Source organism: Ursus maritimus, unplaced genomic scaffold, assembly GCF_017311325.1.
Source record: "Ursus maritimus isolate PB19 unplaced genomic scaffold, ASM1731132v1 scaffold_16, whole genome shotgun sequence".
NCBI classification, from domain to species: domain Eukaryota; kingdom Metazoa; phylum Chordata; class Mammalia; order Carnivora; family Ursidae; genus Ursus; species Ursus maritimus.
The window spans coordinates 2019681-2036791 of record NW_024424008.1 but is presented as its reverse complement, the minus strand read 5'-3'; the positions used below and the strand labels follow the sequence as shown (position 1 = coordinate 2036791).

At 43.1% G+C, this 17111-nt stretch overlaps 1 protein-coding gene across 1 annotated transcript; it reads right to left on the bottom strand.

The window, feature by feature from the left end:
- Positions 1-732: 732 nt before the first annotated feature.
- Positions 733-1686, bottom strand: LOC103680032 (olfactory receptor 56A4). Its single transcript, XM_008709557.2, has one exon. The coding sequence runs from the start codon at positions 1672-1674 to the stop codon at positions 733-735; it is 942 nt and encodes a 313-aa protein (XP_008707779.1). The 5' UTR covers positions 1675-1686.
- Positions 1687-17111: the final 15425 nt, after the last annotated feature.

Sequence of the window (17111 nt, the reverse complement as noted above, 5' to 3'; positions counted from 1 at the left end):
GAAAGAAAGAAAGAAAGAAAGAAAGAAAGAAGGAAGGAAGGAAGGAAGGAAGGAAAGAAGGAAGGAAGGAAAGAAAAAGAAAGAAAGAAAGAAAGAAAGAAAGAAAGAAAGAAAGAAAGAAAGAAAGAAAGAAAAGAAAAGAAAGAAGAGAAAACAAGAAAAGCCATCAGAGGGGTTTCACAGATGGAAAATCTTAAGAGGTTCTGGGAGGATCTGAGGAGACAGAAGATGACACATCTGCCGCCAAAGAATAGTGTCAGGAATGTTCAGAGTAAAGCACTAGACCCCAAAAACCAAAATTCTGGGTGAATGTCCTTACTTCAGCCCAGTCAATCCCTCACAACACAAAAGCCATGTCTGAAACAGGAGGCAGGAGAGTCATCTATGTTCTTTGCAAATCAGGAAACAGGAAGATTTCTCTAAGTATCAAGTTTGTTTCTTTAGGGCCAAACACTCCCACTCTAATCCAGCTCCACTTGGCTAAGGTTTGGCAAGACCCGCAGATAAGGAGTCAGTCAGGCAAATTCCCAAGTGACCACAGAATCCAGGAAATGGAGGTTTCCTTTGAAGCAGGAGGAAATAAGGATTCACAGAAGAATGTTTTCATTGTTGTCTGAGATAAAAAGAATCAGAGCTCATTCTGGGATTAAAAAGTAAAATTTCCTTTCCAACATAAAAATAATCCCTGACTTTTACTAACAATTCCAAGGTGTCTCTGATCTGTTTTACCTCTTACAACCTTCTCAGCAGCTTCTGGATTCCCTGCTTGATCTCCTTGGTTCTCACACCATAAACAATGGGGTTCAGAGCTGGGGGGATGAGGTGGTGCAGGATGTTGAGCAGGATGGGGACATCTGGGGGAATCTTCTTCCTGGCCAGGTTAGTGATGACCAGAACCAGCAGGACCGTGCTGAAGAAGAGGATGAGGATGAAGTGGGAACCACACGTGCTCAGGGCCTTGGCTGCAGCGCCCTCAGCCTTGATCCTGAGCACAGCTTTCAGGATGAAGGCGTAGGAGAGAACAATTAGGAGGAGATCAGAGCCCAGTAGGGTCCAGCCTGCCACAAACTGGTAGAGCCGGTTGAAGGTGATGTCATCACAGGAGAGTTTGGACACAGACAGGTTAGTGCAGATACAGTTCTTGATGATGTTCTCTGCACAGTATCTGAGCCGGGAAGAAAGTACTGGAACAGGAAGAGAAAAGAGGCCGTTCCGGGCCACAACAAATATGGTAGCTCTAACTACAAATTGGTCAGTGATGATGGATGGGTACCTCAGTGGGTGGCAGATGGCCACATAGCGGTCATAGGCCATGACCATGAATGTGCAGGACTCCATGGTCAAGAAACTGTTCATGATGAACATCTGGAGGAAGCAGGCTGAGAAGCTGATGGACCTGAGGTCAAACCAGAAGATGGCCAGGACCTTGGGGATGACGGTCAGGCAGAGCACCATGTCCAGCAGGGAGAGGAGGCTGAGCAGGTAGTACACGGGCTCATGCAGAGAGGCCTCCAGCCTGATGGTGATCAGCAGGGTGGCGTTGGCCCCCATGGCCAGGAGGAAGAGCAGGCTGAGGGGCAGGGACAGCCAGTGCTGCCAACTCTGGTAGTTAGGGAAGCAGATGAGGAGGAATTCGGAGACTGGAGCAGTGGAGTAGTTGCTGGGTGAAGCCATATAAAGTATCCTGACCACGCTGGAAATCCAGAGTTCCTAAAAATGTAGGACAAAATATATTTTAAAAAGTACGTGTTCTAGAGTAGCACAAGTCAGGTCTCCACTGAGGCCCTTAGCCTGTCTCAAAGAAGTTTCCAAATCATTATTATTGCCATCGTCATCATCATCACCATCAATCATTGCTGACATTTAGCCGAGCACTTACTATGGGCCAGCTCTAAGCAGAGTGCTATATAATTATTGGCTTATATCATCCTTTAAAAAAGAAAACAACTTAGGAGTATTTAATACTGTTATCCTAATTTCACAGATAATGAAAGGGTACAGGCAAAAGGGGGCAGAATAGTTTAATCAAAATTAGAGAACCAGTAAGTGGTGAGACCAGGACTGTGACAGGAGTCTGACACTAGACTTTCTGCTTTCAGCCTCTACACGTTATTTATTCTCGCCAAGCACAATTATTAACTAAGCCCTACGTTCCCTCAGAGTTTAGAAGGAATAGCTATGTTTAGCTGACTGTGTGGAAGTCCGAGAAAAGCCTAGCCCCCTACTCCATAGATATGGGCAGGGTCTGGCTTCACGGTTTCTTATTTTTATTCAGAAAATAATTGCATTAGAGGTAGAATATCCTTGACTGCACCCAACAGCTATTATTTCTTCCAGTCCCAAGGGGGATTTCGCTTTAGGGCATAATGTTTATTACCCTCTTACTGGATTATTTGCTGTTGTTTCTCTTTAAAGTTTCAGGAGTGTTTTCTTTGGTTTGGACCCTTTAGATGCATTTTATATTCTGGTGACAGAGACAGTTAGTACTGAGGGGTACCCTAGGAGAATATAAAAAATTGTAAGTGCTGGATTAAATAGGTGATAGGGATTAAGGAGTATACTTGTTGTGATGAGCACTGTGTGGTGTATGGAATCCTTGAATCACTGTATTGTTCACTCGAAACTAATATAACACTATATGTTAACTCTCTGGAATTTAAATAAAAACTTAAAAATTTGTTAAGTGCTATGACTGTTTTTTAAATTTAAAAAAACAAGTCTTTTATGGGATCCAAGAGAGGAACACATTCTGAAACTTAGAAGGAAGGAGAAATATCCTGTTAGCGTAGCCAGGGAGGAGAGAGGCCATCAAGGGTTTAGGCCTAAGAGTAGCTACTATTCTGTGCCTGGAGGATTGAGTAGTGTGGTGTTATCTTCCGCTCCCCCACGTGGGTTCCTTGACTTGCACTACTCTAGAAGGACTTGGGCATCCCTTGCTGTAGTCAGGCAGTAAACTAACCTGTCGCAGGAATTCCGTCCAAAGATGAGCTACTCTAATCATGGCCTTGACTGAAGCACTGATAACCCTTTCCTTTCCCACTCTGAGGGAGTCCAGCTTAGACAGTTTACTCTGCCAAAGACTGTAGGCCAAGAGCATCTTGGATCTTTTCGGAGGCCACTTCCTGCTCTATTCTCTGGTTGAGTCAGTAGAGTCCTCTGAATTGTCCTGTGTTGCTGAAACTGCACCAAATACCTACCTGCTCCTTAGACAGTGATCTTTCCTTTATACCTAGAGCCATTCGTTGCCTCAGGATAGACGGAAGCAATGGATTGGACAGACGTTTCAAAATCAGAATCAGTAAGAATTACATGTAGGGGAAGAGTAAAGAAGAGCATTCAAGGATTCATTATTCAAAAATTGCCCAAACATGTACTTACTGTTCACTATTGCGCAAGGTGATGGGTAACAAACTAAAGAAAATTGAATAAAACAGGGTCTTGAATCTCAAGTTACAGTGTTAGAGATGACTTGATGTTTTTTGAACTTGAGTGACAGAAAGAATGAAATCTTTACTGAAAAATTAGAAAAGGGGAATGGAAAAAAAGTAAGGGGTCTTCAGAGTAAGAATATGAATTTATATTAGAAGTGTTATGCAGGATATATTTGTAAAATATACAAGTAGAATTTTCAAGCAATCATCCAAAATATAATAGCCTGGAATAGTAGGAAATTCAAGTCTGAAAATGAGGATTAAAAAGAAATAAGGTAGGGGCGCCTGGGTGGCACAGCGGTTAAGCGTCTGCCTTCGGCTCAGGGTGTGATCCTGGTGTTGTGGGATCGAGCCCCACATCAGGCTCCTCGGCTATGAGCCTGCTTCTTCCTCTCCCACTCCCCCTGCTTGTGATCCCTCTCTCGCTGGCTGTCTCTATCTCTGTCGAATAAATAAATAAAATCTTTAAAAAAAAAAAAAAGGTAAAGAGGCAGTGAATATAACCTAATGTTTAAACTAGTGGAATCACTATGTTGTACACCTGAAACTAATGTAACATTGTGTGTCAAGTATACTCAAATAAAAAATTAATTTTAAAAAAGATGCTGATGACACCGTAACTCTCACATAAGAGACATCTTTGAGAAATAGAACCAGGTGCCTTTAGGAAAAGTATTCAAGATAGTTGAGGTTCACCAAAGGTAGAACAGAAGCCAATAAGTCAGTTTTAGGCATATAAACACATGTAGGAATTTTTCAGCTGGTGAGCAGAATTGTCCGTGATACCTTGTGGCTCAGATCCAATTATCCTAGGGTGTGGAATCTATGTTCTGTAAACTTATCTGCTTTGATGAGTGTCCAGGTTTTTGTTTGTTTGTTTTGTTTTGATACTATCTCTTCCCCCTCGCTGCTAAACAAAGGGCTAAGTGGTCAAGGACTAAGAAGGATGACAGTAAGGGCTGTCATAGCCAAAGAAGCAGAAGAGAGCTGGGGAGTCAGGGCAGACGAAGAGAGGGAGCCCAGGAGGCAAATAATTAGTATAGTTGGGATTACTGATGGTGCTCACGTGTCCCACTGGCAAGTCTCCTCCAGGAGAGTGAACTGTGCATGAAAGGGTATGAGACTGCTGCCAGAGAAGATAATAAAGGTATTGATTTGATCCGATCTCTTTCATTTTGAATATCCCAGATTTTAAAAATAAGATTATTAACACACACACACACACACACACACACACACACACACACACACACACCCCTTTCAACCTTTGTAGGTTTTTCAAGACAACCAAAGACTCAGGGGTTAAAAGTGGGGTAGGGACAGTTATTTCATGCATTCTTACATATATGATCAGGAAAATGACCCTCAGTATGAAATAGAGAAATAAGATAGAAAACATGCCCATTCTTTTGGAAAAGTCTTGTCCTTTCCATAAACTGTAAGTTCTGTATCTTTGGCATGACCTGATTTACTTGAATTAGTCAGTGCCTTCCCTATACCCGATCTTAATGTTAAAATGTATAGCATGCATTAGGCAAAAACTTGTATCCTCATTGATACAGGAAAGTTGACTCACAAACACTTATAAGACAGCATAGTTGTGGTAATAAAGATGATCTTTATTTCCCACAAACAATGGGAAAGAGACAAATACACAGATGAATGGAGCAATGTGATATGGTTGAAAAGTTGGCTTCAGACAGAAATGAAGCCTGACTCTTACGCCCATTAGATAACCCTGAGAGCTATTTAAACTCCATGATACATATGTTCCTCATTTATGAAATCAATAAGTGATATTTAACTTCAGATGTTGTTTTGGGGAGAAAAAGGGCTACGATTTCCTGAGGTCCTGTTAGGCCAAGAGACACCATGAGCTGAGAGCATCAGAGAAGGATACAAAAATGAGGCCACATTTAACTGGGAGAGGAGGACTCTCTTTGCAGACAGTGGTAAGAGAAGAAACATCTGTGTGGATGTTCAGCATGATTGGTAAACAGGTGCGCGGGGCTGGTAGATCCTAAGTTCTTCGGGGGAGCAGGCAGGAGAGCGTGTCAGGAGACACGGGTACGGTGTGCGCGAGCAGCCGGCGAGGTCCGCCTGAGAGCAGGCGTGAGCGTGTACGCTGTGAGTGACACAGAGGATCCGAGACAGGGAAGTGACGCGCTGTAGGTGGGACACAGGGAATCACACAGAAGGGCTGGAGGCTTCTGGAGGCTCCTGAGGAGTCCAAGGGAAAAGTGACGAAGACCTGAAGGAAGGCCACGCAGGCAGAGAAGCAGGCTGTAGCAGAGGGGTGAGGAGACCCAAAGGATTTAGTGTGAGAGAGGATGAGCGGGCAGAGAGACTGGAGTCCAGACTGTCACCAAGGACCTGTTAACTGATACAGACCTCCTAGAACACTCATATTTTCTCCCAGGTGGTAAGAGACCGTCCTCCCTGTTTTAGTAAATTCCTAAGAGCTGGGACCATTCTTACTCTCTGTGTTCTCTTCAGTGAAACTGAGGCCTTCTATTGTGAGAAATGAGGACTCGTTGGCCATCTGGGGCATGGCTCTGATATTCAATATCCAGTTCCATTCGTTTGTACTGGCAGACTGACATTTACAGAGGGGTGACCCTTGTTCTAAGTGCTATTGAACAAACCTGGTCTCTGGCAATGATATATTGACAGTCTGGAAAGATCAGACAAGCCTTGAATAAACAAAATTACAACAGAAGACCCAAGACCAAATCAGAAAATGGATGGATTACCTTGGCTCACAGGTGAATTTAGACTAGCACAGAAAGGAAGATTCTGACACAGCCAGGCACAGGGCCTTGGTCTCCCAGCCATGATGTGGGTGGGGTCTTTGAGTCTATGGAGGTTTGCAAACCCTGGACGGACACAAAATGACTCAGCCTCATCTCTGATGAAATCACAGCATTAGGTCAGTTCCTGCCACTCAGCCTTCTACCAGATCTAAGCATCTTGGCAGGGTCAGCACGTACACCAGGCCCTATTGAAAGAGCTCCTTTTCCTTTACATACTAGACTCCTGGACTTCCCTCCCCTCCTCATTATCTCCTTCCACACAGTCGTCCTGCTTGGTCCAGCTTGAGACTCACCAGCTTCAGAAGGCTGCCCTCCTGCTCTTTCTGGCTGCTGGAGAAAGCACTAAACTGGTCCCTCCAAGGGCTCTGGAGGCTGGTTTTATGAACTCTGCCTCCACTACAGCCCCTCTCCCCATTGTTCACAGGAGTTGGTGGCCTTGTTAAGCACTAGGGCCCTGAGGCCCCATGGTCTACCTCCCAAGAGAATATACTGCAAAAGGCTTGATTCGGCATTGTCAATAAAGTAAGGGCAGGAGGGGTTAAAGGCTCTTGGGGGATCTAAATAAGGAAACCCTGGGAAAAGAAGGGTAAGGCAACTGTGATGAGAATCTTCTCCAGGAAAATTTATGCGGATGCACCTGTGGGGAAGAACTGACTAAACGCTCCTCAGCCCTGTAACTCTGTGGAGGAGGTGACAGAGGGACACCACCAGCCATTAGAGGAGCATGGACCTCAGAAGAGCATGGACCATGGGCAACCAGGGGGCCAGGGAGCACTTTCCCTGTGAGCCCCTCTCCTGCAGTGGGAGCATCAGTGGTCTGGACCCAAGCAAATCCCTGGGCGCAGCCCTTTTTATGCACATGTGGTCTCCTGTCTGAGATTCTACTTTCATGGCTGCTCTTGCTCTAAACTCTGTCACCTAAGTGTGGTTGCAGAAAGTTCAGCTGTTAACAATCTTCACCTTCCACACAGCAACACTTGGCATTGTTTCCTTGGGAACCAGTGGGACTGCCACCAGTGCAGCCACCACTCTGAATGATGCACAGTAGCACTTAGAAGATCGCTGCCCCTGTAGACCTTCTCAGATGTGTCTTATGATAGGGATTCTCAGGCTAAATGTACGATCTTTTGGGCTTTGGGCACAGGAATTTGGAAAGAGGAGAACAAGTGGAGTCTGGTTCTAGGTCTTACACTTTCCTACCCACAAGTGCTGGAGGAGATATCAGGGTAGGAATGTAGATAGACTATTATCTTGTTCCCTGCATGCACTAACTGCTGTCCTGCCCCCACCTCTGCCTTGCTACCTGGAGGTCCTGGGCAAAGTGCTCTCGCATCATATAAGTTTGACAGACACACTAATTGAAGGAAACTATTTCATGAGTGAATTATTGTTCAATGAAGGAATGTTGCTAGAGCATACAGTTTACTCTAAGCATAACGTCCTCATTCTCAGAGTTTCTTGTAAATGAATAATCCCTCTTCACTGTCAGGTCATAAGGATGTTGGGAAGAGATGATTGGAAGCTTAAGTTTGAACTCTTGTTCTACCACTGCCTGGGTGCTTCTCCTTGTATAATTTTCCCAAGTCCGCAGTTTTCTCATCTGAAATATGGGGATCATGAACTTTCTGACAGAGGGTCATTGCAAGGATAAAATTACTTTTACTTTTTCATTTAACAAACATTTTGATCCTGCGCTGTAGAAAACACCCCACATTTGAAGTATGTACATCAAAGCATGGTTTCTTCCACCTTGGAGAGGGAGACCAAAACTTTACTAAAGTCACATCAAGGATAACACTAGTAATAATAATAAATCTTCAGAGTTCTTAGTGTTTCATATTATTCTTATTATCTGATATTTCATTTAACTCTCATAACAACCTAATGAGCTACATATTATTATAGTCAACAACCATAGTTAACAATTCCTGGTGAGGAATAAAAAAATACACATTATGGGTTGAAACGTGTTCCCAGAGATATGCTGAAGTTCTAGCCCCTTAGGTACCTGTGAATGTGACCTTATTTAGAAATAAGATCTCTGGCTCAGGGTGTGATCCCGGAGTTGTAGGATCGAGCCCCGCATCGGGCTCCTCTGCTGTGAGCCTGCTTCTTCCTCTCCCACTCCCCCTGCTTGTGTTCCCTCTCTCTCGCTGGCTGTCTCTATCTCTGTCAAATAAATAAAATCTTTAAAAAAAAAAAAAGAAAAAAAAAAGAAATAAGATCTCTGCAGATATAAGAGTTACCACTGAACACATACCCACCAATGCACTTCAGTTCAACCACACCTTGAGAGTATAGCCCAAGGCTCCACTTTATAATGTGTATATGGGAGGAGGATTATTAGACTCTGTTTTTGGTGGGTCCCAGGCTTTAATTTTTATCTTCTTATGTCAGGAAATTGCCAAATTTTTGCCCCATTTCATACTAATTTTTTTTTCAGGATTGGCAAAGTCCTCAGAGCAGAAGTAGCTTTAAATCCTGGGTTTACCTCTGTTTTTTACCTTCTCTTAGATTTTGACTTTTCCTCCTTAACTCTTTAGTGTTCTTAAATATATGTATTTATTAGTTCAAATAGGTTTTTATTAGTGACAATTCAGCTGGGTAAAATTTGAATATCAACAAGTATTTTTTACATGTTTTAATTGAATAATAAATACTACATATGTTATATATAATATGTATTATATGTAATATATATGTTATATATATTCCCACAATTTTCTGATATCTATTTTTGCTGTCGAGAAGTATGTAGTTATTCTTTTTGTTTGGGATGTTGGAGCATTAACAAATGTGTATAGATTTTTTTTTGAAAAGTTATTATCCTTATAACTGACATGTGATACTGATAAAGCAAATTTACTAATTATAGATCCCACAGGTCAGAAGAGACATGTCTCGAAAGAAGTTGTTGTGGCCAGTGTCAAAGAGGTTACTGCCTATGTTCTCATCTAGGATTTTGATGGATTCCTGTCTCACATTGAGGTCTTTCATCCATTTTGAGTTTACCTTTGTGTAGGTGTAAGAAAATGGTCTAGTTTCATTCTTCTGTATGTGGTTGTCCAGTTTTCCCAGCACCATTTATTGAAGAGACTGTGTTTTTTCCACTGGATGTTCTTTCCTGCTTTGTCAAAGATTAGTTGACCATAGAATTGAGGGTCCATTTCTGGGTTCTCTATTCTGTTCCATTGATATATGTGTCTGTTTTTGTGCCAGTACCATACTGTCTTGATGACTACAGCTTTGTAATATAGCTTGAAGTTGGGCATTGTGATGTCCCCCAGCTTTGGTTTTCTTTTTCAACATTCCACTGGCAATTTGAGGTCTTTTCTGGTTCCATACAAATTTTAGGATTGTTTGTTCCAGCTCTGTGAAAAGTGTGCATGGTATTTTGATAGGGATTGCATTGAAAGTGTAAAGTACTAGCATAGACATTTTAACGATGTTTATTCTTCCAATTCGTGAGACTGGGGTGTTTTTCCATCTTTTTGTGTCTTCCTCAATTTCTTCCATAAGTGTTCTGTAGTTTCTAGAGTATAAACCCTTTACCTCTTTGGTTAGGTTTATTCCTAGGTATCTTATGAATTACCCTACAACCCAGCAATTGCACTACTAGGTATTTACCCCAAAGATACAGACGTAGTAAAAAGAAGGGGCATTTGCACCCCAATGTTCATAGCAGCAATGTCCACAATAGCCAAACTGTGGAAGGAACCAAGATGCCCTTCAACAGACAAATGGATAAAGAAGATATGGCACATATATCCAATGGAATATTACTCAGCCATCAGAAGGATGAATACCCACCATTTGCATCGACATGGATGGAACTGGAGGGGATTATGCTAAGTGAAATAAGTCAAGCAGAGAAAGACAATTATTGTATGGTTTCACTCATGTGTGGAACATAAGGAATAGCTCCGAGGACCACAGGGGAAGGGAGGGGAAAATAAATGGGAAGAAATCAGAGAGGGAGACAAACCATGAGAGACTTTGGACTCTAATCTTTGTGAGGCAATGAAACTGAAAATTATATACCCAGTGCAAATGGCTGAGTAGCCTAGCGAGGACATTAAACCTGACTTTCACACTTGAAATCCAAGATGCTTTATGCTAAAAGTGAGTGTCAGAATTTCTTTCTCATGAGCCTTTGGACACATGGATTATTCCCTCACTGTGTGGGGACCGAGAAGAGTGAGGCACGGTGATCATTACAACATGGTGCAAAAGGAAAGGGAAGGTGTTGATACTAACCAAAGCAGTATTTGCCCCACAGCAGGAAAAAGACATGCAGAGAAGTGTGATCTTACAGTCTCAGAAATATGTTCTAGCGGATAGTAGTTGGCAGGATAAACACAGTGTACAGACGTCCTCAGACTCCTCCAAAGGCAGCAGCATACCTGGGAAGTCAAGGAAACTGCTCTCACCCTGCTCTGAGGAAGCACAGCACATGGACCCATAAACAGACCTCTTTTGGCTCCATCTACAGACAAATCAATATTTACTTTTTCAGGAGCAAGCATAGGTAGGAAACTCAGCCTCTTTCTCAAACAGGACACAGTTCTTAATTCTATTATAAACATCAAAGGCAATAAGTTCAGTGGCTTTGTGGAGTGAATCCAGCAAGGTCTGTCCTTCCCTGAAATATTAACTGATCAGGTCCCCACCCGCTGTGTCCTAACAGCAGTGTCTCTTGACAGACCACAAGAACTCTGCACAAACTCAAGGACTAAGCAGAGAATGCATTACTCATTTGATTCCCATGTCAGGCTCCTGATGTCATCCTAGCAAATGTCAAGGGGTGTTCCAGGAATATGTGTGGACAGTCCTGGGCTAGGGATGGGATCTGGGTTCAGATTCCTGCATCCATCCACTGAGATTCTAGTCCTGAGATGCAGCATACCAATGTCCCTCTCTTCATTCTCACCACTGATATGGGGATGACTGCAAAACATGGAAGGGACTCAAAAGGGCCCCTTTGCTTCTGTCTTATGAGTCTAAAATAAAACCTGATGATCTACTTACTAATCACCTGGAGGAGGAAAACAAGCAGCAGGTCAGGCTCCAGGGCTGACTGTCTCAGAGAGACCAGGAGAGCCACAAAATCTCCAGAGGTCTCCCACCCTTCCCACTGCACAGCTTGGAGTTCAGCTGACAATCAGTGTGTATCAATGACAGACACAGGCTAAGTGTACCAAACTGAGCTCTTCCTCCTCCTCGACACACAGATAAATTACATTTTCCAGGTTTACCTGCAGTTAGATGGAGTTATAAGACTGAGTCTGGCCAAGGAATGGCACACACCTCTTCTAGACACAACCTTTATAGCCTCCTTAATGCCCTCTACACTCTCTCCCCACCTCTGGCCAGTTGCACTCAGTGCACTGAAGACATGAAGGCCTAGAAGTGATGGAAACCCACAATGGGGGAAGCTAGGTCCCCGAAGGACAGTATGGAGGAGAGCCTCCTCTTCTGTATGCACTGGATGGGACATGCAAGTTGTGTGTGTTAAACCCCTAACACGTTGGAATTGTTTGTTTCAACAGCCAGCAAGTTATCCTGACTAACTCTGCAGACACTGAGAAAACTGACAACCAACGTTAAAAAGATCACTCAACAAAGAAAGCTGACGTGTCTACTAAACAGTAAGTCTAGGGGAAATGGTTGGTTACAGCTGAAAATAATTGTATGTGTTTGCAAGTTGTTATGATAAGTAGACGAGCTTAACAGATAGTTGGCTGGTCTTCAAGCAGAAATTAATGATAATAGAGAAAGTCCATAAATAAGAAGTCTTGAAAAATTGTCCTACTGCTTGGGAGGTCAAAGGTTAAGAGAAAGCTTTAGATCATCTTTGAAAAACACAGACTCATAGAAACCAGCACTGAGAAGAGTAGATTATGTGTATAGTGGTCTTACTCAAGTCTGATGGCCTTAGACAGACACCATTACCTAAAAAGGAGTGGCATGGTGAACTGGAAAAGACAATAAAGAAACAAAAGAAAAAACTTAAATTATGCTTAAGAGAACATGTGTGTATGATTATTAGTGCATGGAACTGCCCTGATACAAATACAACAGATGAGAAACCTGTTTGGTTTTTGAGGGTGTTTATTGACAAAGACACCTGAGCTTGGCTTTTAAAGAAAGTTTTTGATTAAGAATTAAAACAATTATTGATCTTAATATTTTATGAGCTGGAAGCAGGCTCCACATGCAGTAATGCAAAAGAAGTCACATGTTCCAGTGCCTGTGGGACGTAATGCCATGGGGGACAATGAGGAAGACACACCCCGCCCCCGAAGTCAGAACAAGGGGTCATAGAAACAATGGCAAGTTCTTCCCAGAGAACATAGCCAGTGTGCAGTCAGGGAACTGCCACCACTTCAGTGGGTAAAAATGTGGCAGTGCCCACCCCCAAAGTGTTCCAGCATTACCACGGACAAGTTCCCGCTGAATGAATTACATGCCTCACCTCCAAACGGGAATCTTAATGACGGATACCAGTGTCTGCTCCACCATTACCTATGCGGTGAGAGGCGGAAAACGACTGGTCCATGAGGAATCACATCAGGACCTGATGGAGAAGACACTGACTGCTCAGGATCTTGGACTTTGTGAGAGCCCGGTGGTCTCCCTGGGGAAGAGGGTAAGTTATTTTACATGCGAGTGTCTCCCTTGTATCATTTCTCTTAAGAAATGAACATTCAGTGACCCAGCCTCGCCTGTAGGCAGCTGGGTCTGTGTGAGCAGTGTGGCCCATGGAATGACAGAAAAAGTGGTGTAAATCTCTCCCCGATTTGAGCCCCTAAAATCTCCTACAAGATCCTGAACTCTGTCTCCCTTCTCTCGCATGACAGCCAGCAGAAATATCTGTGGAGATCCCTAAGGGCTTAATACATAGAAGATCCACATATGGAAGAAGCTTGCGTCCCGAAATGTTGGCCTGAAGCAAAGCCCCCATGCGGTGGAATAGGATATGAATGAGTAGTAAACTTTTACTGTGCGAAGTTACTGTGGTATCTTCGTGGTAGTAACTAAGTTTACTTGCATTGACGAATTCAATATACGATGGGTTTTGATGTGCACTGCCTCTCTATTATCTGGAGCATGAAAAACTTCAGAAAACCACAAAGCTGTCCAGGTGAAGTCTAAAAATGCAGCTCAATCCCTAGACAATATGATAGGAAAAATGGATTTGGTTAGCAAGTATGCCTGATTTCTGTCCTGTTTCTGGTCCCTGGTAGCTGAATGACCACTAGTCTTTTTGCTCCATTGCCCAATTTGCAAAAAATGAGAATAATAATAATTCGTGGGCTGTTCTGATGATCACCACTCTGAAAGTAGTCTACCCCTTGGTAATTATTTATGCTAATCAGTTCTGTGCTCATCACATATAAAGCACTCAATAACTAATTTTGGTTGAGTAGATGAAGATATTAATACATGTTATTATTACAAATAGTCCTTGGCCAGTAGTGCTAATGTAACATCTTATTAAATATGGAGATACAGCTAAGTATGAATACCTGGGCCATGTCATTGATTTGATATTGATTTTAGGTATTACTGAGGAAGAGAAAATCACAGAATAATTGTTATATCCCTTCTATTTTTTAAGTTAATCATTCAAATCCTCACGTGGCTAATGAGCAGGAAGTACCGTATCTTCTTCTTGAAGCCACTCACTAACCCTCCCTAAGTGTTGGAGATCCCGACGTCTTCATAACAGAGTTGCCAGTCCCCTTTCAAACACCACGCAGAGGTTGAGGACGGAATTCATCCCATATTGCTATTCCCGTGAGCAGCCACAAGAGGGCAGTGTTGACTTGTAGGTGAGACGTATTTAGTTACTCCTGGCAGTAATTCCAGGCTTTATAGACTCCCTGGCTGCACAGTTTGATGGCCCACACGGGGCCTGTCGTATGTGGAAAGCATAGTTTGTGTTTTCAGCAATGGCTTTGTTTTGGGCATTGGTCACCAGCATAGACTCACTTTTTTCCCCAGATACTTAATTTTTGCTCTCTCTTGCTACTGGGTCTTGATTTAATCTTCATTGGTCCTGAATGGCAGTGTTCAATAGAAATTTTTGGCTCAAAATGTACAGATCTCTTTCTCAAAAGGCTGTGTTCCCTATGAAGCTTCCTCATTCTAATGTGACTAACATGCAAACCAGGGAGTGAGGTTGAGTGGCTAGTGGCTGGCCTCTCCCTTCCTCCTTCTCATGTTTTTGATACACCTTTTTCCAGTACAACTGGACCATTGTCAGTCTGCGGTAGCAAAGTGACTCCACAGATTTTCTCAGTTAAACTGACAAAACATCTGTTCTCTACCAATTTGCTATGGCTTTAGTTGACACTACTTGATGCTATCAACAAGACATGTTCAAAGACTGTACTAAGAGGACATTTTTTCTTTCTTTCTAAGAACTTCTTGGCAAAGTTGTGTCTGCCCCTCAAGATCTGGCTCTTTGGGTAACTGTTCATCCATCCCCTTTATCTGTATGAAGACTCACCCCAAATCTGTCTTAGAACCACTGTGTCCAGTTCCTTCAGCCACCTGCACTGGGCTTGACAATTCTGTGAGAAACTGTCATCCTCTTAACCTGTTTCCCAAGGACCAAAGTGGAAAGCCAACCTCAAGGACATGTCACCTCTGTTCTTATACTTAAGGCTCTACTACTTGGGATGAAAGATGCATTGTAGACACTGTTGGTTAACTCTCTCTTAGTCATTTCAATATCATAAGCAAGTGGATGTTTGCTGAGCCCCCTAATGTGCCAGAAGCTGTGCTCATCACTCTGAGGGATGACAACAGGTGTGCTGGCCCTACATCCCTAACAAATCCCTAACTCAAGCTGTAGTTTCTATAACCGTGCACACACGGTTTGAGTCAAGCTTCTCATAATTATGGTGGCTGTTTGCCCTGATCTAGAGAAGCCTAGTGCAGGAATTAAGATCTGAATATGACCAACTAACAGGGATTCCTCTTTGGGCCCCTCTGGATTTGCACCTGGGAGAAGCATAGCAGAGGTGGAGAAAGCACTCCTAGAGAGACCGACAGAGTGGACCAAATGCTGGACAGTATCTCCCGACAATATGTATCCTGTTCCTATGAATTGCATCCTTTCTGTTAGATGTTTTTAAAACTGATTTTTATAATCGTCCACACAAGGGTCTTATGAAAATTAATGTTATTCAGCTTTAAGCGTAAGAGGACACCCTGCAAACTCCCCCATCCCTCACTCCTGGGTAGGCCAGTGTGATGTTCTTCCAGGAATCTCCCAACTGTCTTCATGTTAAGACCTTGCTAGAGGGGTAAACGACCTTAACTTGACAATGGCAAGGTCTCCATTATCTTGTAGGTTCTCTTTAGCATATGAAAGTTCTTTTGAAACCTCCCTTTTCTTACTTTCCCCAATTCCAAGAGTATATAATCAGCCACTCCTGCCCGAGGGTCTTGTCCCGGTGCTTTAATAAATGACCATTTTGCACCCAAAAAAAGAGAAAAAGAAAATTGTTATCATGCACAGATACTGGTATATTGGAAGTGCTCCAAACACTTGACAACATTCGTTGTCATTGTCATTACTATCACTGTTATCAGTATGTAATGACATTGAGATTATTAGTATCATTTTGGGTCATCAGTGTTGAAGTTGGCCCTTCTGTCCTCTGAGGGACAGGATATGATGCCCTGTCTCTTTGCATACCCGCACGGGAGGACTTGAGTCTGTGTCCACTCCCTGGAAGCACTGCAGGGTGCTGCCTCAGTTGTCCCTCGTGTGGTCACAGCCCTCAGACTCAGAACTGACAGGAGCCTCACAGTCATGAACTCTTGTCTCTCAGCCCCAGACCCACCATCCAGATCTGCTTGGGATGCTGGGACTTGGACTCTGGGACTCTTCTTTGTCAGCTGGCTGCCTTTTAGTTTCTACCCACAGAGAACAGCAGGAAAAGACTGGGAGGCTAAAGCAGGGCAGGGATACTTGCTTCTTCCCGTCCCTGTCTTGTCAGTACCCTGAGCAATGACTCTTCACCTGGCAGTGGAGTTGATTCTAGTCTCCAGGATTTGTTGGTTGGGTGGGTGGGTGTTGGGTTTGAGTTTGATTTGGGTTTGGAACTCCCAGGATCCAATCAGCCTCACTGAACTTCCACGGGGTACCAGCAGCAGCAGGACAGAGTCCCACCCTCAGAGATCTTAGTCCCAGCTCTGAAGGCACCTTCTCTGAGCTCCTGTGACAGCAATACCAGCTGAAGGCAGCACCCTCCTCAGAGCTGTGAGACCCAGTCCCATGGGCCTATCTCCAACCTGTCAAGTTAATGACCCAAGTGTAGGTTCCCCAATCTGCTCCAGTCCCTGGTAATTACTACATTACATTCCATCTGTGTAGATTTGCCCATTATGGACATTTAAAATTAATTGGAATCGTACAGTATATGGCCATTATGCTTTTCCCATAGCATAATGTTTCAAGGTTCATCCATTTGTAGCCTGTATCAGTATTTCATTGTGGCTGAACAATATTTCATTTGTTAAACCACAGTATGCTTGCCCATCTTTAACTGGGTTACTTGGTCTTTACTCTTGGTCTGTACGAGACTTTAAATGCTCTAGGTACTAGAACCTTATCATGTACACGATTTGCAGTATTTTCTCATTCTGGGGGTTATCTTTGCACTTTCTCGAGGCTGTCCTTTGAGGGATAAAGTTTTAAATTTTCATGAAGTCCAGTTTATTTGTTTTTTCTTTCATCACTTGTTCTTTTCGTGCTGTAACTGGAAACCATTGCCTAACTCAAGGTTATGAAGATTTACCCCTATGTTTTCTCCTAAGAGATTTACAGTTTTAGCTCTTACATTTAGTT